We start from the raw sequence: 23,042 nt of genomic DNA, 5'->3' as shown, positions 1-23,042 counted from the left end.
GGAATGGTCATGCAGAGAGAGCAGTACAGACTGCAAAGAGAATACTCTGACAAGAAGATCCACTAATAGCCCTCATGTGCTATAGATCAACTCGCTGCACCACCATGGGAGTCAGTCCAGCAGAACTCTTAATGGGGAGAAAGATCAGAACAACACTCCCTACACTGGAGAAGAATCTTCGACCCAAATGGCCCAACAGAAAGATTGTTGAACAAAAGGATGCTGGTGAGAAGGTGAAACAAGCTTTCTATTACAACCGCTGCCACGGAGCCAGACCTCTTCCACCACTTCGACCAGGAGACGCAGTCTTCACCAAGTTGGATCAGGAAAAGGCCTGGGTGACACCAGCAGTCATTTCAAAGGAATGTGTTACTCCAAGGTCTTACCTCATCAACACACCGCAAGGAGCAGTGCTGCCGGAGAACCGTCGCTATCTCCGGGCAGATCTGTCTTCACAACCTACACAAGACACCCCTCCTGCATCAGCTGAGAGTGCGGGAGTAACTTCTCAATCTGCAAGTGTCATCACCCCAGAGACTGTTTCTTCTAGCCCGGGTGAGGTCACAAGCCTTGCACACACCCCTACACAGACACCAGGACAATTTCTCACCGGAGCTGGACGGGTGTGCAAACCGGTCGACAGGCTAGACCTGTAGACAGACACTGAGGTGTCATTCATATGGCCTTTGGCGGGGGAATTGGGGAAGAAAAGAAAAGACTCAAAGAAAAGAAAAGACTAAAAAAAAAGAGAGAGAGAGAAAAAAAGCAGAAAAAAGAAGGAAAAAAGATGTATGCTGACTGTGTTCAAATTGTTTGATTGCCTTGGTTGAATTTAAGAGTGACATAAATGTTGGAAGTTATAAGTCAAAGAAATTGCATTTTGAGTTTTGAAAAGACATGATTACAGCTAATTGCACTTTGAGTTTGTTTACAGGACTATCACAGTTACAGGAGAAATGTTTACAGGGTGAATGTGTTAACATTACCAACATGTTAAGGATACATTTTATGTTTGTAAAGAAGGCCTATTTGACAGATTTTTCTGGCTGATATATTGTTTGCCATGGTTTATTGAATGTAGTTATATACACTTTGTGTTATTAGAAATAACATATAAAGGGGGGAGATGTTATATATGGTTTCATAAGGCGGAAGTAATGTTTATGGTCACGGCAGTTTTATGACAGTGACGTTTTACGGTAGGAGGCAGGATGTTTTGGAGCGTACACAGAAACCTCTCTCATGCTGTATGTTGGTCGCTACAAGCTGCATGTTAAGAGCTGGTAATAAAGTTGAGTTAAATTGAGTAAAGCCTACCCTCGATCATTCTACACCTGTCACCCCTGCTCTATCTTGTTGCCACTTGTGAGTAAGGTAAGGTCAAGTGTTGCTGCACACAGGTGAAGGGGCGTGGCCGTTGGGAAAACAAAGGAGCAGGGAATTGTTTAGGGAGGGTTTATTTGATTTTGTTTGCCAAAGAGGCAAGGAGAACGGTGGTGGAGACTGGACAGCCTGTGTTAGAAGGAAAATCGACTTCAATGCACTCTTGCTTTTGGTGATAAAGTAGGACCAGATTGTTTCTTTTTTTATTCCACCACAGTGAATTTGATTCCTTTCTTTGGACATGTTTCTTTTTTTGCAATGCATTACTTTTTCCTGGTTCCTGTTTTTTCATTTTATATAGTGGACTTTGGATATTTCTTTCTCACTGGGATTACCTTAAATTGGACAAAGGAAATAATTATTAAAGTGGACATTCCTCTGACCTTTTTTTAAGAAAAAAAAATTCTCCTGTATTTTCATTTTGGGAGCGGAATAATATATAATTAAATTATGTCTGAGCCCATTTAAGTTTCCTTTAGTATGTTCTGATGGTGTCAGTAGGGAGCCGGAGTCAGGCCCCTTATTTCTCTACCCCTTCTAACCAAGATTAATTACTGTAGTTTCTGAACTTAACTCGTAACTAGGCTTTAAAGGTGAGATGGTTGTTATAAAATCATAATGGTTTGTTGAAATAACTTTTTTTCCTTCATGAAAACTTAAAATTTGACTCAAGTAAAAATAAAAGTTTATTGTCGTAACTGTTTTTGATAACAGGCTGCCATGTTCATGATATTATTTCAGTCTAAGCATTTGATATTTGTACATTTGTACATGATAAAAAATGTTTTCTGGTTTCCACAAATATATGAAAATAATTCCAAATTATAATACAATATGATAAATGCCCAGCTGAGATGATGAGGCTGCAGCTAGACACAATCACATTTTGACATAATTCTAATATGCTCACTCACTGTCTCTAGGTGTCATTGTCTGGGTAGGTCAAATGAGTCACCAGCTGATTTACAATCAACCAATAGCACAGCGACACACCTCTGTCAGCTTATAATGTTACTGCTCCTCATTTTAAATATGGTTCTTTCTCTGCCATAGTTCTTTCTTACTGCCATCATACGCGCCCTCCACCTCCCCATCACCACCCAGTCAGTACAGATTCATCAGCCTTATCACTCTTAGCAGTCAGCAGCCTTAGAGTCAGCAGCCACCACCACCAGTGTCTACTCCATGGGGGAATTTATCCTGCTGCCGTTCAGATGTCCCTTGATCGCAAAATATCTCTCTCTGGTGTCCACTTGCCAAAGTCTTCTGTTAAATCAGCACAAATCATCTGTTAATCTGTACACTCATATTCTGTATTAAATATTATCTTTGCTTCACTCTCATGTCTCTCATGATTGAAATATAGCAGTTGCACTTGCAGATTTGCATAAGATTGGACTATCCTTTGATGAGATGTGTGTTCTCTGATCCCCCTTTTCTACCAACATGGAATGGGTTCCTAAAAATTAATGGGTTGGGAACCTGAAAAGTTGGTTCCCAGCTGGAACCTGAAGTGCAAACCATCACAACATCAATGAGTGCATCATATTCTATGGACTGAAAAGTGAGGATAAAGTCTTGCACATGATAGCCTTCAATGCTTTCTTATCATTAATCTTTGGGCAATGTTTTTTATCTTAACAGAAACAAATGCCTTAACTAAAAACAGCTCACACGTAATCAGTGTGATCTGCCATCTTGCTAATACTGTTTACATCCATTGTGCATTGTGCAATGTTCTCTGTTGATGATGCATCCTTGATTACAATGGTTCCACTCATAACTGATGGAAACGTGGGCTGCTTTGCCACATAGTACCAAATTTCCAACAACCCTAAATGGAACTGGTTCAAGAACCAGAGCTAATTTGGTGGAAAAGGGGTATGGGGGCCCTTCTAGTTTATTACTGTATGTTTTACTGAGCAAGATTTAGAATTTGTACTGAAGTTGTAATGTCCTGGTGTAAACACCAAGAGTCTGAGCCTTTTTTCTAAAGCTCAAATAAATGCTTATATCTGCTAAGAGATTTGAGGTATTGGGAGGGTGCACTGCAATCATCACCTAGGTCTACAGTTACCTTTGTTCTTTCCTATCATCATAATGAATAGGAAAAAATCAAATATGTAATTTAACATTTGTGAAGTATTCCTAAATTACAAAGAATTGCAAAGTGCTTTCCAGTTGGAAAAAAGTAAATTAATAAATATTTAAATCAAAGACAAGCAAAAATTGTTGGAGAATTAAGTCAAATCAGGGCAAGGTTGCATCAGTGAAATACAGACAGTAAGTACGAGATGCCTTTTAAAACACTCAGAATCTGCTGATCTGAGTCCAGTCAAAATCCAGGAGCAAGGCAAGGCAAGGCAAGTTTATTTGTAGAGCACAATTCGTACACAAAGTAATTCAAAGTGCTTTACAGAACAAGAAAATGCATTAAAATCACAATACAAAATAAAAACATAAATAATCATTATAAAATGAACTTTAAAAGAGAAGAGTGCAGATAAGATCCTTTCAGTCATATGCATGCAATGGGGCGTTTCACCAAAGAAACAGAGAGAGATATTCTAAGAATTTTGAGAAATCAAAATTAGCCTCATGTTACAAGTTGCAGCTAGTCTGGTCGAAACAAAGGCCGAACTAACTAACCATATAGATTAATCAAATAAAATCTGCATGAAACATAAATGTCATTTCAGTCATTTTCTGTTCTCCAGCTCCATTAATGAAATGATGATAATTTAGTCATGAAATGAGCCGTCACTCAGCCAATCATCATCCCTGTTTAAACAGCTGATAGAGGAAATGTGCAGCAGGAGTCATGTTGCAGTGACAGACGCGGGGCGGGACTGGATCTCCCAAATCCACTAAGTTGTTGCAAAACTTCCGATCTGCAGCCTGAGACCGTTAGAAAATACTTTGAAAAGGGAAGTCACCACGGACATCACGACCATGGCAGGTAAATGCACGCTTTGTTCTTAATCGTAGAGAGGTACATTATTCCATAGCTGTGAGTTATCAGTGAGGACAGAAGGAAATGATGATCTGTGTTTGTGCAGTGATGAAATCCAGATGTTGTTTTCTGCTTAAACTTACTTCCGCTGCACACGCGCCTGCAGTGCATGCGCTTCTCTTTTCCATTGCAAGGTGACTTCAGCTATGTTGGGACAGATTTTATATCCAGTATCACATGCTTATCATCAATGTTTAAAAAAAAATGCAACCCAACATATGATATATGTGAATTCCTGATTTTATTTTGTTATGTGAAGAAATGAAGTGTGAATTATATTTTTACACAGTAAACTGATGTTTGTTGGTTTTCTGAAACTTAAATATATATTCAAGGTTACTTAGCTTTCAGCTAACTCCAGTGTAAGGCCACTTGATGCTAAGGGCAACTGACATACAGTAGTATATAGAGTGAGAAACATGGGTGAGATTGATGGGCCAAACAAAGTAAGACAAGCCAGGAGACCATAGTTCATGTCCTGTGTGAAACCTAAAGTTAACGTTGTTTTAATGTAACACAACATAATTTAATTATGGTTGTGCACCATGTGATGTTGTTGTTACATAACAAACGTACTGCTTTTAACCATAGACCAAAGACTGTATAAAAAATTGGACGTAACTATTGTGACATCACTCATTGGCACTCATCAGACATTGTCAGAGAAAATTATTAAGATATGCTAATGTGACAAAATGATAAAGCCTACTATGATACACAATGTCACTGACAAAGACCACGCCAATAAGGATAAAGATTTAGAATGGTTTATTGCATATAATCGATTAAAGGTCTGGAGGAAAGGATGAAGGAATGAGGAGATAAAGGGATGAGGGTCGAGGGAAGACTGTGAAGGGCCAAAGGGATAAGGGATTAAGGGATGAGGGTCAAGGGATAAATGGATGAAGGGTGACGGATAGAGGGATGAGGGTCAGGAGATAAAGGATAAAGGGATAAGGAGATAAAGGGACAAGAGGATGTGGGATGAAGGGATAAGGAGATAAAGGGACAAGAGGATGTGGGATAAGGGGATGAAGGGATGGAAGGATGAAGGTCGAGGGATGAGTGGATGAAGATTGAGGATTAGAGGGATGAGGGTCAAGGGATAAATGGATGAAGGGTGAGGGATGAAGGGATGAGGGTCGAGGGATAGAAGGATAAGGGTTGAGGGATGAATGGTAAAAGATGGAAGGTCTAAGGCATGAGGGGATGAGGGTCAAGGGATGCATAGATAAAGGGTGTTGGACAGAGGGATGAGGGTCAAGAGATGAAAGGATGAGAGTAAAGTGATGAATGGATGAAGGGATGACATTCGAGGGAAGAATGGATGTAGGGTTGAGATTCAGAGGGATGAGGGTCAAGGGATGAATGGATGAAGGGTTAAGGATAGAGGGTTTAGGGTCAAGGGATGATGAATGGAGGCTGAGGGATAGAGGGATGAAAGGATGAGGGTTGAGGGATGAAAGGATGAAGGGTCATGGGTCAAGGCATTAGGGATGAAGAGATTAGGGTCAAGGGATGAGGGATGAAAGGATGAGGGTTAAGGAATGAATGTATGAAGGGTCAATGGTCTAAGGCATGAGTGATGAAAGGATGAGGGTCTGGGGAAGAATGAATGGGGGAATGAAGGGACAGGGATGAAGGCTGGGTCTCCAAGTCATGGATGAGTGTGATGGTGGACATGTCGGTTGAAGATGGGAACACAGTAGGGAACCATGGGAGTTGAGACTAAGTCAAGGAGACATCATTTTGTGAACTCTGGTCTGGATAGAGCCCCCAGTGGTTCCTGTATGCAGACAAAAGACAGGGGAAGACATAAAAGGCTAAAAGAGATTGTGGGAGGCAAAGAGGAAGAGCATGGATCAGGTGTGCTTAAATACTTTTGGGTGGAAATGGGATGTGCTCAAGGCATGGTCTCGTCCTGAACTTAGTTATAAAACTAATTTTTAGGAGAGTAGCACCTTAGCACATTAGCTATTTGAAGTAAAAAGTCTAACTGTAGACTATGGTTCTGTATTGACACAGATGTGAGGTCCCTCTTTTTATCAGGATATATGAACACACTAATGCCACACTTCAATTTAAATAGCCTTTTATTATTGTCACAATTTACCTGAAACATGCTGTCCCAAATGAATACACATGAAAGACATGAGACGAAATTAAGAGTAGCTTTGTCTGTTTCAGATGAAGCAGCAGTTGTGGAGGAAGGCGTCGGCCCAGCTCAGAGCCCACTGGTCACAGTCAGCTTCCAGAAAAATGCCAACAGGAAAGAGAAGTACCTGGAGGCTGAGCCCAAAGCTCTGGGGGTACAGTGTGTGTCTGTGTGTTTTAATCTGTACTTATATGAGTTTTGTAACACTAATATGAGGTATTCTCTCTGCTGTCCCAGATCACTCAGATCGGCCTGAGCTTGTTTAAGGTTACTTGCATGGTTCTGTTTCTGTCCCAAGGCCTGGGTGCTGTGAGCACTGATGTACCGTTCTTCATTTCATCTCTACTGGTAAGCACATGGATATATCAACCTTAGGTCAACAGTAGGTTATCTGAAAATCTATGAGACGCTAACAGGGTGTCAACCATTTATGCCGAGATAATTCTCCCTTTAATTGCTCCAGTTACATCAGGTCATGTAGAAAGTGCTGTAAATTGAAAAGCATAAGATTTTTCCATCATATAATTAATTATTCAAAGGGGGAGTATTATACCTCCATAAAGTTGGAGAACTTGATAGAGACAGATTAAAACTGATCAAAGGAACAGAGGCTGCCTTTTAGTCTTTTTAGTTAGACTCCAAAAACTGCATCCTACAGTTCCCATAATGCAACCAGTGGCTACTTTTCTTCAGATCTCAATGGTAAAAGCAGCTAATTTAAGGCGCCCCAATAGCTCACCTGGTAGAGCATGTGCACATGTGGGCTGTGTCCTTAGCGCAGCAGCCCGGGCTCTTCTCCAACCGAGGGCCCTTTGCTTCATGTCATCCCCAGCCCCTCCCCCCTTTCCTGTTTTATCCAATAAAGACAAAAGACATCAAAAATAATCTTAAAAAAAGATGTGGTTTAGAAATGAGGGTGCAATTTAATGCCCTGACACACCAAGCTGACGGTCAGCTGTTGGTCAAAGTCGGGCCATTGGTGAGTGTCTGCTGACCTCATCGGTGCGGTGTGTCCCACACCATTGTGTTCATCATGTTGATGCGGTGCTGGCATTACAGAGCCCGTCAGTGAATGAAATCACTCTGATTGGCAGTTCATCTCAGCGCACGAGAAGGCGCAGAACATACATACTTGTTGACTGTTGGTTTGGTGTGTTCATGTGCAACTTTTTGGCCAAAACATGGTGATGTGGGGCTAACATGTTGGTTTGGCGTGTCTGGGCCTTAAGCCCTTTTTTTTTACAGACATCGCACTGTAGGGCTGCTACGAAGTCTCTTCTTTATGCCCCCTTTGCATTTTTTACACAGCCCCATCAAACAATGGCAGCAACATGCTGCTCCAGTGTGTGATTTTAGACAGCATGCAAAAAAGGCATGACAGACGTGACATGTAACACAACATCAGCCTCAAGTGTAACATATACGTGTCAATAATTAGCCCCTTTTACACTGCCAGATTTTCCGCGAATGTTGGGCCGTTTTACCGGCAAGCTGCAAGCGTTTATACACACAGAGGCGGATTGGCGAGTTGATCCGAGGTGCCCAATTTTCTGCCTCGTAGGGTAGTCATATTGGTGGAACCCTTTTAGTTTAAAAAGACCGAGGCGGTCTTCCGCAACGGGAGGGGCTGTTGAAGACTTGTGGGAGGAGCTGTTGATGACGCCGCACGTGTGACCCACTGGTGGTGGATAAACAGGAAACAGCTGATAGCAGGAATTAGCGAGCAGCTAGTAGCAAGAGGGAAACACAAACCTGACAGACACTGTAAAGATGAGCAACTGGGGAGACAAGGAATTGCGCACCCTCCTTGCCCTCGCAAACGAAGAGGCCATTAACCGTCAGATGACAGGAACAGTGAAGAACGGGCCGACTTACGAGAGAATCGCCGAAGGACTGACCGGCCGTGGCTTCCCTCCCACGTCACTGGTTACGTCACATGCTGAGCTACACGTTTTGTTACTTGCTCACGCCCCTATTGCCCCAAAAAAGGCACATTCTGTATAAATAAAAGTAGGTAGGCGGCATTTTGCCGCACTGCCTGATTTTGTTTTTATACTGCCAATGCTGAAAGAATACTGATTGGGCTTTCCTACAAATTTGCACAATACCTGTTTAAAAAGGGCTATTGCCTTTACAGGGAAATAACAGTCATTTACCATATGTTATATGGCGGCTGATGTCATCCTCTGCTTGGAGGGTAAGGAGCTCCCAGACCTTATTGTTTTTCCAATTTGTGGACGTTTTTGACCGCTGTTCCTCTTCTTTGAGTTAGCTGCTAACTGCTGTTAGCTTTAAAAATCTCCCACAGTGGGTGGCATATAAAACACATCATCAATACACACCTGTCCTGTTCATGGTCCAGTCTTGTTGGCTGTCCCTTTTACACAGATGTTGACTGTTACTACCTCCACTGCTGGCCTAAAGGCGAGACAACTCTGTCCCCTCATTCTGTGATTGTACCTTTTATACAGAACGGTGAGGCGGAATAACAGTATGAGTCCCACCTTGAACAGTCAATGTAAAAGGGGCTACAGAGTAATTTCCTGTATCTGTGTCACCTGCATGGGTTTTGCCACTGTTCCATGCCTTTAGGAGATTAGCGGCCATCCTGAATAGACATTCATTCCAATGGGAGAAGTGAACGTGAGCACAGATTATGACAGATTCTTTCACCCCATAGTCACTGAAGTAAATATTTGACCCAAAAGGGAAACTGGAAGACCAACGGGATGGATTCAAGACACTAGTTAGCCACTTAGCATATTAACAATCCAACCAGATGTTAAAAGACCAAATGAAATTTACTGTGCAACAGTGAATAATAACACAATTACAGACCATTTGTGCTAAAGAGCTAAGCTGCTAAAAATATCTCACCTCATATAACAAGTTTGTTTTGCTCTCATGCCCTCTTGACTTTAGCTGTTTGTTTGTTTTCCTCATTCCTGTTTCTCCTCTCGTGCAACGAGTTGTACTGCCAATCAGAGTTATTATTCACAAGATTTAATTCACAGACAGGCTTCCCCAGCTCCAGTGCTGAATCACCCTGCTGTATCGGCCAAAAAAAACCAAAAAGCTGACAAGGGCCAAACAGCGCCAAGGGTGTGGGACACACCGCCAGTACTGGGATAACAGATGCTCGCCGATGGGCCGACATTGACCAGTGGCTTACTGTTGGCTTGGTGTGTCAGGGCCCTTAGATATTATGTTAGATGCTTGTTCCATTTGTACCATGTATTTAAATACTTTTATGTGAGCTTGACAAAGCTTCTCCAGAGCCTCAGATTTTCTTTCTTTTTTACTTTCTTCTGATCAACAGCTCTCATAATGCTGCACAATTCCTAGTAGCCAACATGTTTGGACTGTCAATAGTTTGCAATTTATTTGACCAACAAAAGTCCATTTGCTGTCCTCGTTGCAATCAGGCCACTTCATAGACCCTTTTGCAGTTTCCTGCTGAAATGACCACCACAGTGGGCATTTTCAGTTCCTTGTGACTGCTGTAAACTGGTGAAACTCCAAACTGTTAAGCAAACCAAAATGTTAAGGTAGTTTTGTGATCTGGGTTGTCTTCACAGGTGATAATTGCTGGGAGTTTGGCTATAGCAGCACAGAACCTCCATCTGCCAACGGTGAGTTACCTGGCTCCGACATGATCGCCAATTCTGTATAAGCCATGTATAATAACAACAAAATGTCTTGTCATGAGAAATGAACACTACTTTGCACTGTTGCACTCTCCTTGGCACAAAAAAAAAGAACTGTTCTTCGTCTCGGCCACTTCCTCTAAAAGATGAGCCGGATGAGTCACAGGACTAGGTTGAATGCAACTGCTCGTTGCACAACTCTGCTGACCCTGTCAGACTTGTCCATACGTGACCAAATTCAGCCGTGTTGCTTCTTTAACTGGTAGCAAGCAGCGCTAAATGTGGCCACGTATGGACAGCCATGTGTGCTTGTCTGTATCAGGAACAGACAGCACCATTTAGTAAAGGAACAGGGGGGAGAAGCTAAATACACAGGTGGCAATAACTTTAAGGAACACTTTGTCCATTTTAGTATGGCAAATGATAAATACAGTCTACTGCCACCTGCTGCTATGGAGAGTTATTTATTCTCACCCAGGTGCAGAATCTAAGTTCTAATTGGCCATTTGCTGTAGTTTTTGCAGTGTGTTCAAGTGCAATTTTTTGGCTGAGACACAGGCAGCCTGAGGCATTGCAACAGTCAGCCTTTGTTGCCATTCTTTGATGTTGGTTTAGTGTGTCTGGGCCTTCAACAAAAGTCTGTCGCTGCACAGCAGCTCACTCTTCTGCTCAGGGGGTGTGTACATTACGGCGCTATAAGGTTAGCTGCTAACAAGACTCTTTTGCTTTGTATCGGCTTGTTCTTCGGCTCAACGCTGACAGCGAACACGCCCCCAGTTTTTTTTACAGCAGAATACAGAATACTGCTCACTTTTTCATGATTCTGAAACCTAATTTTATATAGCTGATGAATTTAATCATTCAAATTTGGCTTGGTGGTTAATAACACATCTTTCTGTGATGTGACAAACTCAGAACACATTTATTTTTGCTTTAACTGTAATAGATTGTTTTTAACCAGCCGGCCGTCACAGTGTTTTCTGGGTCAATATGGCGAGCTCACATTACATCACTCACGTTACGTCACTTACCAGCAGGAGTGTTTATTGGTCTGGTGGGGCGCAGTTCATTGTGGTAGTAAGTTTTCTACCGCTTGAGCAAAGGTGATTGTCACAGCCATTTTTCTTCAATTTCCCTGGCCATATAGCGCCAATTATAAAAGCATTTGTGTCTTTCTACTGCATAGATAGCCCAGTTTTATGAAAACACATCTTTCAAGCAGTGAAATACTTCTTTAATAAACCGCAGATGAGAGTGAACCTGGTTAATCCAGCTGTGACAATTCAGTAGTTGTGAATTAACTAGTACAACAGTTTTGTCTATAATTTTTTTTTTTTTTTCTATAATTTTATCCTGTCGATTAATGTTTTGCAGAACCAAACAAGTCAAGTGATTTCTTAAAAGTTGTATCACGTGTGTTTCAGCTGAGGGCCTGTTTCGGGATGCAGATTGTCGCCTGTGCTGCCTCCATCTTCAACATTATACTTTCTCTGGTTAAAATGAATCAGTCATCTTATGACTGCTACGTTTACTACAGTCACGACTCCGCAAAAATGGAAAAATGCAGAAAGTATTCGGTGAGCTATAACTGTTTGCTCTTTATAATAACATATTTTCATATTTTAGAGCTGGATAAGATGCATAATGAAACTGTATGTGTCCTGTAGTGATGGGTTATAACGCAATGTATGACAAACATATTTACATTCTATACATCCAAAGTTACCTTTTAAAATCTGACACAGAAAGAGCAAGCAAGAGTGATTTTACCATTATAATTTTTTGCAATGGTGTGTCATGACATTGTCAGTCCTCCAGGATGTTGTAATGTGACAATCACAACAGTTAACACAAATTTAACCAATCCCTGTGAATTCCTTGTGGCCTTGCAATTTCATCCAATCACAGCAATGCCTTCTTTGAACAATCATCGTAGTTTCCCTTAAGTTTTACCAAGTTCTATGATTTAAAATGGCTAAAATCCTCATTTATGCCCTGCTGTCACTCTCTATTTATTGTGAGACACTATAGAGGGATGACTTTTCTTTTTTTGTTGGCCAATGCGGAAGTAAGCATCGTTCTGGTTCCCCCGTCAAAAATCCAATGGGATTTTTTGGATCATTGCAGAAAATAAGCTCTGTGGCAAACTAACGTTTACGATACCTGGATGTTTTGTTCAACAAGATAATCTTCACAAATTAACACCACTTTTATGATTTTTGGAGCCTAAATGCTATCACCATCAGTAAAAAGCTATGGTTAGACTATAAAGAAAACTACCATGGTCGCATGACTTAAAGTCACCACCACAACGAGGTTGAGGTTGTAAAGCCATGTTCAGTGTAATGACGTCCTATAGACTCATTTAGCAACTTTTTTAAGACACACAAAATTTACAAGTGGGGTATTTACTGACATATTTTATGTTGTAGAACAAAACATGAAAGTCTCTTCAGCTTTTGTTAACCACAGACCTCATTACAGGCATCTAACTAAAAACTCATTTAAAAAACCCATGGACTTCACAGCTAGGGAACAGGGAGTACAAAAATGCTAACTCATTTCCAAGTTTTAGGACTCATTCCTGGGGCACTCTATACTATATACCACTGATGCAGAAGTGTAAGCTCTAGCCAATCCGCCCACACACACACACACACACACACACACACACACACACACACACACACACACGCATAGTGACAGGGCTAACTGTTAGCATCACACAGCTTACATTACCCAACAGTTTTTTAAAGACTGAGTTGACCCGTTTCGGTGTTGCTGAGAGTTTGTTGGGAGCACTGAACAGCTCAGAGTTGGATGGTAATTTAAAGTTTACATTTCTTACGTTAACTTTATACATTTTTACAGTAATATAGGCCAATTAAAGCCTGGTTGTTCAATAAATTAATTTCAAATTACACTTCTTTTTTCATTAATGTCCATTTTGCATGTTTACGATCGATTTAGTCGAGCACTAGTACTAGTACTACATCTAAACATGGTCTGGAAGCTTTCTTCAAAATTCAAGTTGCATAATGAAAAACAGAGATGGAGAGTTTTTGTGTGATAGAAAATAGTTTAAGCTCTCTTCCATTTTTATGAATTATACAGAAAAAAATTGCAACTATTTTCACAAGTTTCACTTGCTCCCACAATTTTACTTACTTCTTACTTTACGCGATTTATTATTTGGGGTGTTTGTTTTTTTTACTGATGCTTCTTGATTTGCGCCATCCCTGTTGATGTTGTAACAATGCAAATTTCTTTTATAAAAAGAAAAGCTGCCATGATATCGGGCATTTTAGGCCACAACAATCCCCAAAAAAGCCTGCAAAATCCTGGAGGGCAGCATTATGATTAAAATATGGGGCTTTAGGTATTGATAATTCATTTCTAACAATTACATATAATTTAAAAAAACTTTCAAATATTATACATTTTGAAATATTAGTTGATGATGTGAGCACTGAAAGCAGCTGAACTCTCATTTAAAGAGTCCAGAGTTGAAGAGTAAGACATGAAAGCAGTTAGTTGAAGAATGAAAGCAATTGAAGTGTGAGTTAAAAAGTAACAGTTGGAGGCAGATGAAAAGTCAATTGACATTTAATTGACATGTGAAAGCAGTGTCAGTTAAAGTGTAAGGGATAGAGGCACGTTATTTTTATTTCTTTAACTTTTTTGATTTCATACGAGCATTCTGCAAATCTCACCCCTCTTACAGGACGCCAACTCACACCTTTTTGCTGAAGGTATAGCCATTCAGGCTGCTCTGTTAGCCATCTCCTTCACTTTGGTCGCCTACTGCTACAAGGTGATCAACTGCTGCTCACCAGCTCCCAAAATGGTGAGTAAATGCTGACGATAGGTGTGGTAGTAGTAGCTGCAAAGATTTTCTTTTTGTGTCACAAATCTTGCAACCATGTTTGGTTCTATCATGGAGGTCCTCTGGATAACTAATGCCCACAAATATACTAACCACACAAGGAAAGGAAAGATGCAGGGCCAGCCCGGTGGTGCCTGGGACCCTAAGCAGAGTTTCAAAAGTGAAACACTTTACAAAGAAAAGCTTTAACAGCAACTTGAAATTGTAGCAGCGAACCATTCTGTATCTTAAATTTCTACTTTTCCTTGTTTTCTGTCCCTCTCAGCCGGTGATCACTGTACAAGCCCCCCCTGTCCAACAGTGAGGACACAAAAAGGACAAGGGCAGAAGACAGGTGTTCAGCCACATGTGAATGCTATACAAAGTTAAAGTTGCAATAATCAATATGTTTAAATTAACAATGGATCAAATGGCTATGTGTAATGTCAAGGGGGTCAGTTGTAGTGACAAACCCACAAAGAGTTATCATCAACTCTGCAGGTCCCCTCAGCTCAGGCTGTTCTCATGCACTGTTTGTATGTATACCTAATGCACCACGATTCATGTATAACCCCACGTAATCAGGAAGACTGCAACCATGTGACCAGTGCGCTGACGGGAGTAAAGACAGAAGTAGTCCACGTAAGGATGCAGGTTCAAGTGTTGATGGGTAACAAAACACAGGACCTTCCCCCAAGAGACCAATGTTCAGAATCGTGTAAAACCAAATGAACTCTGAGTTTTTTAAGGTACGTTGTCACCATGTTTGCACAAAATTTATGGGGATTGGAGGAATTTGCGATCGCAAAATCCCAACATCCTTAAGGGACTGATTAGCTAATCAACATAGTGGAGCATGTAGCAGCTAAAATGACACGTAATTTTTTCAGGAGTTGGTGGAGACCAAACCAGAGCTAAAACAAGAGTGAATATTACACTTACGTTCCATATTTTTATGAGATGTTTTTTATATGTGCTCCCTCTCTATGTAGTTCCTGTCTAATGTGTTTGTTAATTAAAATGCTGCAGTGTAGGCACATTGGACAAACACTAAAATAAGTACAGGCACACGATGAAGCGTCTCTACAGTATGTAACAAGAAGCAATTACATGGTAATGGCAAATGCTAAAATGTAATATGACCGTAGTACAAGTAGAGAAAATTCATAAAATCTGTCGACAGGCCAGTTACACAGAAATTTCCATCTCAAGTTTACTAAGATTAGCCTCCATAGGCTATTGGTCATTACAGCTGAGTATCCGTTCTCAATACCTGTACGATATCAACCAAAATAACCCACTACCAAGTAGTATCGAAACGTCTCGAGTCAAATGATACCTGCATTTGATTCTTTTTTTATGGGTATTGAATGAAGTACTTTAGAACTTTAAGGGTACTGGTAATGGTATTGTAATTCTTTAGATCAGGCGTGTCCAAAGTCTGGCCCGGCGGCCAATTGTGGCCGCAGACCAATTTCAATCGGCCCTCGGCTTGACTTTCAAAATAAACCACGTGGCCCTTTACACAATAATGGTTGATTGAGCAAGATCACTTTGCATTTTTACCCTTTACCTCACAATGATAGGACTATCATACACTTTGTAGACAGGCATCAAGTAGTTCATTAAAAGATAAAAATGGTTGCATTTGTCTCACTTTTTGTTTTTTAAAACCAATTTGGTGGGGGAAACTGTTGGCCCCCAGGTATTTTCACGTTGTTTTATCCGGCCCCCATTCAAAAAAGCTTGGACACCCCTGCTTTAGATGATACACAGCTCTAATGGTCATACCAGACCAAGCAAGACAGTAGCAACCAAATCGCTGAGTGTATTGAACTGAACAAATGTGTGTTGTATTGCATATGAATTCAGCTTTTTCTTTTGTAAGAGGAAGATTGTGTTATTTCTTCACAGTCTTACCTTAACGTGTACATCACAGACGCTAATTACTACACCTCTATAGAGCTGTTATTTTGTTTCATGGCTTACAGCATAAATAAAATCCCAAATTATTGCAAATTAATGCTTTTCTAAAAATATTTGTATTCAGATTTTTTGTTACTTCATGATGATTACTACCTACGTAATGCTTCACTGTTTCCTTTTGACTGCAACTAACAACTATGCATAATAAAAAGCTAACGTGAGTAGGAGTTTGGTCATTGTTTTTCTTTTTCTTTGTGAAAAGTTGTTTTTCGAGGTAGTGGTGCCAACATGCTGGACTGTAAAGAAAGACTGTCACACTTAAACCTTACATGAAAACATATCCCTGCTATTATTCAACCCTCTTTCCATATACTTGTCCACTGGCACTATTTCTGTGTATTTGCTAGTGTTAGGAAGTATTAAGTTACAGTTACTGAACCTATTTGACATTTTTCTGCTTTATTGCCCAGTTCAAAACATCTGTTACAAAAGTAATGAAAAGGTAATTAAGTAAGGAGGAATGAAAGGAAAGAAGGAATTAAAATACTTTTATTACTCATTACATTTTGACAGAGTAACTAGTAATCTGTAAGCAATTACATGTCAAAAGTGACCCTCCCAACACTGGGAATGTGCACTGTGCACTGAAGAGGTCCACAGCGCACTGATGAGACATAGGTCACATCATCTGTACTGTCCCTAGTCACACATTATGGGATTTTAAGGCTACAATGACATTTTTACACCTTCACGCCAGCAATAGCCATGGTCAGACAGAAGAATGCCTTGAGGGTCTTCAAATTTACCACAAACGTCCACCAAGACAAGACCAAGACTTTGAGAGGTTGAGACTTAGTCGCCTTACTGTAGTCTATATATGTGTGTATTTAGAAGGCATTGAAAAAAAGTTATATGTGGGAATTTTTCTTTGTATTTTATAAGTAAACAAATACAGACACTACAGAGCTGAAATTAACTTCACTAACTTTATTCAACACTTCTTTTCTTGCACAAGCAGTTAACTGATATCCCCACAGTTGTAGTCTTGATCCATCTTGATATAAGAGTCTTTTTTGTCTGAAACTGACACAAGGTCAAGTAAAAATGTAGCTAAGTCTGATACGAGACCCTAAAAAAAAGTCTTGAAACTGGTCTCGAAAAAAACAAACCGATCTTGAGTACTAGTGCACTAATAATAAACCAACAACCCAACAACTTGTCATGTATAATCAAGGGTTGCATTATAATACGGGGTTCCATTAAAAATCAACTGAAGGTGAAAACATATAACAACAAGCCCTGAAATAAATGTCTTGAATTTCAATACTTTACAATGATTTTCATCAGGCTTTGTACTGTATTAAATGAAAACCTGTAAAATGTTCAGCACAGGATAAAATTTGTGACAATTTGAATTATTTAGCAGGGTTTAGTTCAGCAGAAAACAGCAGCTGCTTCAGAATTATTACTCTACAATATTTCTACAATGAGCGCATCGCAGTTGTATGCCTCCGTGAACAAGTCAAATTGCAATTACGGCTCACGTACCTCCACGTCTGTGAAAACATGGATGCTTCGCACACATCTTCCCCCCGGCAGCACACAAGATCTATACAATCAGCATAGTTTCAAGGTGGATACCCAAGATTAATGAGACCAATTCAGTATCTGACTAAATGTCTCCCCTTCTGTTCCTGAGATATGATGTTGAATAATGGCCAGAAAAGGGGTTTTGCAGAACATGATGTCACAGTGAAGTTCACCTATGCTTTGGATAAAATGGTCACTTCATTATTTGATTCTACTAGACATCTATATGAAATATTGTCATAACAATGTATACATTTTTGAGTTCAGATAAAAACTGTTTTGTAGGGTCACATTGACCTTTGACCACCAAATTCTAACGAGTTCAATCTTGACTCAAAGTGGACATTTGTGCCAAATTTAAGGAAATTCGCTAAAAATGTTCTTGTGCTATCGCACTCACAAGAACGAGACAGATGTTCAGTTCAGTGATCTTGACCATTGACCACCAAAATCAAATCATTTCAAAGATAGATCCAAGTGAACATTTGTGCCATTTTTTTTTTTTTTTAAATCCCTTCAGGTATTGAGATATTGCATTCACAAGAATAACATAGATGACCTTGCGATCTTGACCTCTGACTTATCACCAAAATCAAATCAGTTCATTATTGAGTCCAAGTTCTCTCAAAGCATTCTTGAGATATGTTCACAAGAATTGGACAGACAGACGGTCAACCTTAAAAAACATAATGCCTCCTGCCACAGCTATCGCAAGCACCAAGGCATTGAAATGGGACAAACTGCTGAGCATAGCACTTCTGAATGAAGTCTGTCTCTTTTTTCCAATATTGCTTCACACAAAAGAAAATTTAGAAGACATTAAATATGTTTTGGCATATTTTAGAAGTCTTTTTCCTGCTGCTTGTCACTTTTGTTCTGTCATACATAAAAGGTGCAAGTACACAGCTGAGTACAAACAATCTCCAGAGACCATCTGGCAGGCAAGTAGTAGTGTTCCCTAAACTGTTCCCTTTGCCATCAGATGAAAAGGTCGAGGAGTGATAGTGGCTACTGGACTGTAGGCTTTCACAGATCAGCATCACTACTGTACTACTGTGACAGAAAATATTTCATGTACACTACAAAATAATCTTTTATTTGTCACACAATGCATTAAAAATGTTTTTCACACATATTGAATACATTAAACATTTATATTTAGACATGGTGAAAAAAGATATTTCATGATCAGAAAGATTAAAAGGGATGGAACACAGCCAGTGGATCCTGTAGTCCTGAGATGTTGCATTTGCACACATTCCTGCTGGACAGCTTTTATCAAGTTTCTGTACCTTCCTGTTCAGTTTGAAACAGCATATCCATTACATATAATCTATATAATTCTCTATGACATGGTCGTGTGGCAATACAGTTCATTAAGAAGGAAATTTAAATTAATTTTTGCAGGTTCCATTCCCTCATATCTGCAGCTCATCTGCCCAGTGGCCCTGTGAAAGATCAGAGGATAAATTAGTAAAGCAAAAACTACACTTACTTGTAATACATCTTTTTTTTTTTTTTAATAAATAGGTCTGAATTCCTTAACAGCCTTTTAAATGTACAAGTATAAAGTAGTAAAGGTTTAGAACACAGACAGATATGATGACTATATGTCCCATATACTGAGCATGAAACAGAAATATTTGTACATCGTCTTTAACCTGGGATGCAGACAGTGTGATCTCCTCTAGGTCCCCAAAGCAGCCATGTTTATGGCGGATGAGGCTCCCCCACAGAACAGAGTGACAACACGACGGACATTCACCCTCCACTGGCAGGAGGTGGGACGGCTCTGACTTCAGGAAATGGTTAGCAAGGCAGATCACATGACTGCTCATTCCACAGGATGGGTGGAAACAGCTCAGCTTTTCTGACTCCTGAGGACAACAAGAGACAGAGATATGTGGACTCACCTTACTGCCTACAACTACCATACTAACGAGTTGTATTGAAGTAAAGGTTATATTTCACAAATGAAAATTACAGACTTTTTCCAGACTACCGAACATGACTGGGGTTATATAACCACGGCCAGTGTTGGTTAGGTAACGTAACCCTGGTGTAACCCCAGATCCACAGAGTATAGGCTAATTGTAAATTAGCGATACAGATTCTCAGCTGAGAAAATGTGTTATAAATGCAATTACAGTAGCACCTACAGTACGTAACACTTTTCATGGTTTCTTTTTCCTTTTTGCCATTGCGGGCAACATGTGATGCGGAAAATCTGAGCAAGAATATTGTTTTATTTTATTCATAAGGTTGTTGTTGCTCTCACTGAACAGTTTAATGTGATTGTTCTCTGGTCCATTTGCTTTTTACTGAAATATGTTTTAATATTCTGCAAAGCTGGAAGTATGTGGCAGGGATCAATCATTTTTAAGACACGCAAATGACACGCTGACTAGTTTTATGGGAATGCACACAGAGCCTGAAGCCTTGGTTAACAGAGCAGGTTGATAACCACCTCTGTGGCACTCATTAGCTGCACGCAAAGAAACCTACACTCTCTCAAAGTTGCCCTAAGATTTGGTGCCATTGTGCCTGTACAAAGACCAAAACCTGTGCTTACCACCTGTATCTTGCAGCCCTCACTACAGCCCGCTGCACGGAAGTGCTGTGTGAATACTGTTGTTAATCCCTAAATAGTTTCACCTCATCACTCCCCCTGAAATACCTCGTTACATTCTGTTCAGAACACACTCCTTCCTGATATCTTTAGAAACTGTACCTTAAGCAGCCTTTTACAGAGAGAACAAGTGGATGTCTTGTCCTCCTCTCCTGCAGACTGCAGAGGCAGCGTCTTTTTGGCTCTCACACTGCCAAAAGCAATGGGGATGTGCAGCGGAGGCTGCAGACTAGGCTCAAAGTCCATCCTGTACTCCTGTTTCAGCCAGCGAGCCGTCAGCGGCAGTCTGTTCCACGGCGCCACCCGCAGCATGTTCGAGACGACCCGCCAGTGGAACTGCAGGCTGGACTCTTTCTTGGAGCGCCGGGAGACATGGGAGAGACGCCTGGAGGAGTGAGGGTGCTGCCACGCCCACTCAAACTGACAAACATAAAGATGATGGTTAGAATAATTCATAGTTTAAAGCAAAGTGGAAAAATCTGGTACTTAAAATTTAGGAGCTTTTAAATACTACCTGGACCTGAATTTAACACTGATATAAAAATGAAAACAATGAAATAAATTGCCAAATTTATATTATAAATGGCAAAAGAGCAGAATGAGATAAAAGACACCCAGAATTAAATGTTTGGCCATTATTTGCATCTGAATGACAGAAAGCATATAGCTTGGGATTGATCATTTGATACATTTCTTCAACACACTGTCTGTCAGTGCATTTCATGTTTAACATAACATTTTTAAGAGACCATGGACACTCTTTATTTAATAGCCTAACACCTTCAGGTGAGTTGAAGTCTGGAAAGCATCAAGTAATCCTGCTGATCCACTATTTCTAATGCAGCTTGCGAAATAACTGAAGCGTTTCTGCGCTCTTCTTACGTCATTTACTGTGTAATGACTCTGATGTTTCAGATAATGTAATTAATGGATACAAAGAAGACCAAAACTCCACAGTTTGTTTCCATGCTAAACAATCTTCTGAGCGTTAGGTGGTGATGTATTTTTGCGCTAGAACATAATGAGACAAACAGCTAATTATTTCTCACATTCACTTCACTCTGTCCTCTCCACCCACAATCACTCTCTCTATATAGCTCACCCCCAGTAAACTAGTTGAAAAACCAACTGTTTTTAAAGTAAATACACATCACAATAACTCTCCACCCATGTCCTAATGTTAATTCTAGAAGCACCTATTGCATTCAGTGGACCTGTGTGAATGAAGCAGTAGACGAGTTGTGGCAGCTGCGATGTCTGTGTTTGTGAGCATGGGCGAATTATGAGACAATGGGCCCCTTGTTGCAGATATTCAAAAGGCCCCACCACCTTTCCTATAGGTGCACAACACACTGACCTTATAGCCGTTTAACCTCTTTTTGTGTTGTTGTCTTGTGCCTCTTTGTAGTCATTGTGCATCTTTTAGTGTCTTTTTGTCTCTTTGTGGTAATTTTGTGTGTGGTTATTTTCGGTGTGGTCATTTTGGTCAGCTTGTGGCTATTTTGTGTCTCTTTGGTGTCTCTTTGTGTCTCTGTTTTGATCCTTTTTAATCATGTGTCCTTTTGCGGTTCCTTTGTGGTAATTTTGAATCTCTTGGTTGGTGTTATATTGAGTGACATAGGCCTGTGTCTGAGAGACCTGTTCAGTAATCCATCAATGACAGTGAGCAACATTTATCACTACAGCAGGGACCTTCTGGGGGTTAGAAACTAATTCAATCCATAAATACTGCTGACTCTTCATGTTGGAATAGATTTTAACAATATTTATTTTTTTATCCTCATTGTGAGGTCAACCTTTGCAATGAACACATTGTAAAAGACTGTGACATTCCACTCTGGGATTTTTTTTTTTTTTTTCGAGTTTGTTGAAAAAGAAGATTAGAAAACTGTATGTAAAAATGTAACCATTATTCTTTTTTTAATGGCGCCTTTTGTGTTCAGTGACAATATTTAGTTTGTTCAGTATGTTGGAATTAATTTCAAAGATGTTATCAGATACCGCATATATTCCTCATATTGTGTAACCGTAGAATTGAGTCACATGTAACATTAGTGATTACAAAATACAAATATTGTCCAGTGTGACATCATAACTAAAGATCTTACTCACCCTGAGGGCAGCAATATCAGAAGGAAAGCCATGTATAATGAGGACCATCTCCCTGAACGAAACAAATGAAAATATGTCAAATATCATATAATTGTGTGATGACACAGTGTCCATCGTGTAGTATAGTAGAGTAAGGTTAGGTCATACCATGGTCCTCTTCCACTGGTCCTCTTGGCTCCCCCTCTGTGCCGTCCAGCGTTGTGCTGTACGATCCTGCGCTCAGGGTTCACAGTGAAGCCGATGTAAATACGGCCTTTGAATTTAGGATTGATGCAGTACAACATGTACACACCGAAGAAGCTTTCTACCTCTACAACCATTATAGAAGAATTATAAACATCCTTAGTTAAACAACTGCTTTAACGTCAGATAGGGCATCCACGGAATTATTAGCTATTAGCATTATGTTAGCTTCCTTGTGTACGTTAGCTAGTAAAGCTATAAACAGTAAGACGAAAGACAAAAATTATTGTGAAGAACTGGCCGATTAAAAAGTGGTAACACTGCCATTCTCTCGGCAATATTAGTCGTATTATTGCTAGAAGGCAAATGCTTTCACGTACAGTCCACCACAGCCAATTTACTACATCAACACCGGTACGTTGGGTTAGCATGTAAACAGTGTCTGTCTCAGTAGCCTATGAAACTGCCTGATGAAATATTTTTAAAAGGATTCATTGTGTCACGCTGCGAGACAAATAAAACGCTCGCATCTTAAATAA

The 23,042-nt window shown here is 40.1% G+C and overlaps 2 protein-coding genes across 2 annotated transcripts; one reads left to right on the top strand and one right to left on the bottom strand.

Annotated features, from left to right (window-relative positions):
* The first annotated feature begins 4,217 nt into the window (after positions 1–4,217).
* On the top strand, positions 4,218–16,210 carry LOC126403978 (uncharacterized). Its single transcript, XM_050066891.1, has 7 exons — positions 4,218–4,342; positions 6,584–6,705; positions 6,789–6,899; positions 10,130–10,183; positions 11,623–11,775; positions 13,923–14,045; positions 14,350–16,210. Exons 1-7 carry the CDS (start codon positions 4,336–4,338, stop codon positions 14,386–14,388), a joined length of 609 nt encoding a protein of 202 aa, XP_049922848.1. The 5' UTR covers positions 4,218–4,335; the 3' UTR covers positions 14,389–16,210.
* A 2,437-nt stretch (positions 16,211–18,647) lies between these two features.
* Positions 18,648–22,959, bottom strand: slx1b (SLX1 homolog B, structure-specific endonuclease subunit). The gene is made up of 5 exons (XM_050067895.1): positions 22,468–22,959; positions 22,321–22,372; positions 20,311–20,628; positions 19,241–19,456; positions 18,648–19,027 (listed from the first exon to the last, which is right to left on the bottom strand). Exons 1-5 carry the CDS (start codon positions 22,638–22,640, stop codon positions 18,998–19,000), a joined length of 789 nt encoding a protein of 262 aa, XP_049923852.1. The 5' UTR covers positions 22,641–22,959; the 3' UTR covers positions 18,648–18,997.
* Positions 22,960–23,042: the final 83 nt, after the last annotated feature.

Source organism: Epinephelus moara, chromosome 17, assembly GCF_006386435.1.
Source record: "Epinephelus moara isolate mb chromosome 17, YSFRI_EMoa_1.0, whole genome shotgun sequence".
Taxonomy (NCBI): domain Eukaryota; kingdom Metazoa; phylum Chordata; class Actinopteri; order Perciformes; family Serranidae; genus Epinephelus; species Epinephelus moara.
Note: the sequence above shows the minus strand (reverse complement) of the source record. Positions and strands in the feature narration are given on the sequence as shown.

What these genes read in the sequence shown, in the direction of transcription:
- LOC126403978 (XM_050066891.1), top strand. An exon ending in AGAACCTCCATCTGCCAACG is followed by an intron (nt 10,184 to 11,622) that starts GTGAGTTACCTG and finishes CGTGTGTTTCAG; the next exon opens with CTGAGGGCCTGTTTCGGGAT. An exon ending in GCTCACCAGCTCCCAAAATG is followed by an intron (nt 14,046 to 14,349) that starts GTGAGTAAATGC and finishes TGTCCCTCTCAG; the next exon opens with CCGGTGATCACTGTACAAGC.
- slx1b (XM_050067895.1), bottom strand. Translation starts at nt 22,640, where the DNA reads ATGGTTGTAGAGGTAGAAAGCTTCTTCGGTGTGTACATGTTGTACTGC. An exon ending in ACCAGTGGAAGAGGACCATG is followed by an intron (nt 22,373 to 22,467) that starts GTATGACCTAAC and finishes TGTTTCGTTCAG; the next exon opens with GGAGATGGTCCTCATTATAC. An exon ending in CTGATATTGCTGCCCTCAGG is followed by an intron (nt 20,629 to 22,320) that starts GTGAGTAAGATC and finishes TATGTTTGTCAG; the next exon opens with TTTGAGTGGGCGTGGCAGCA.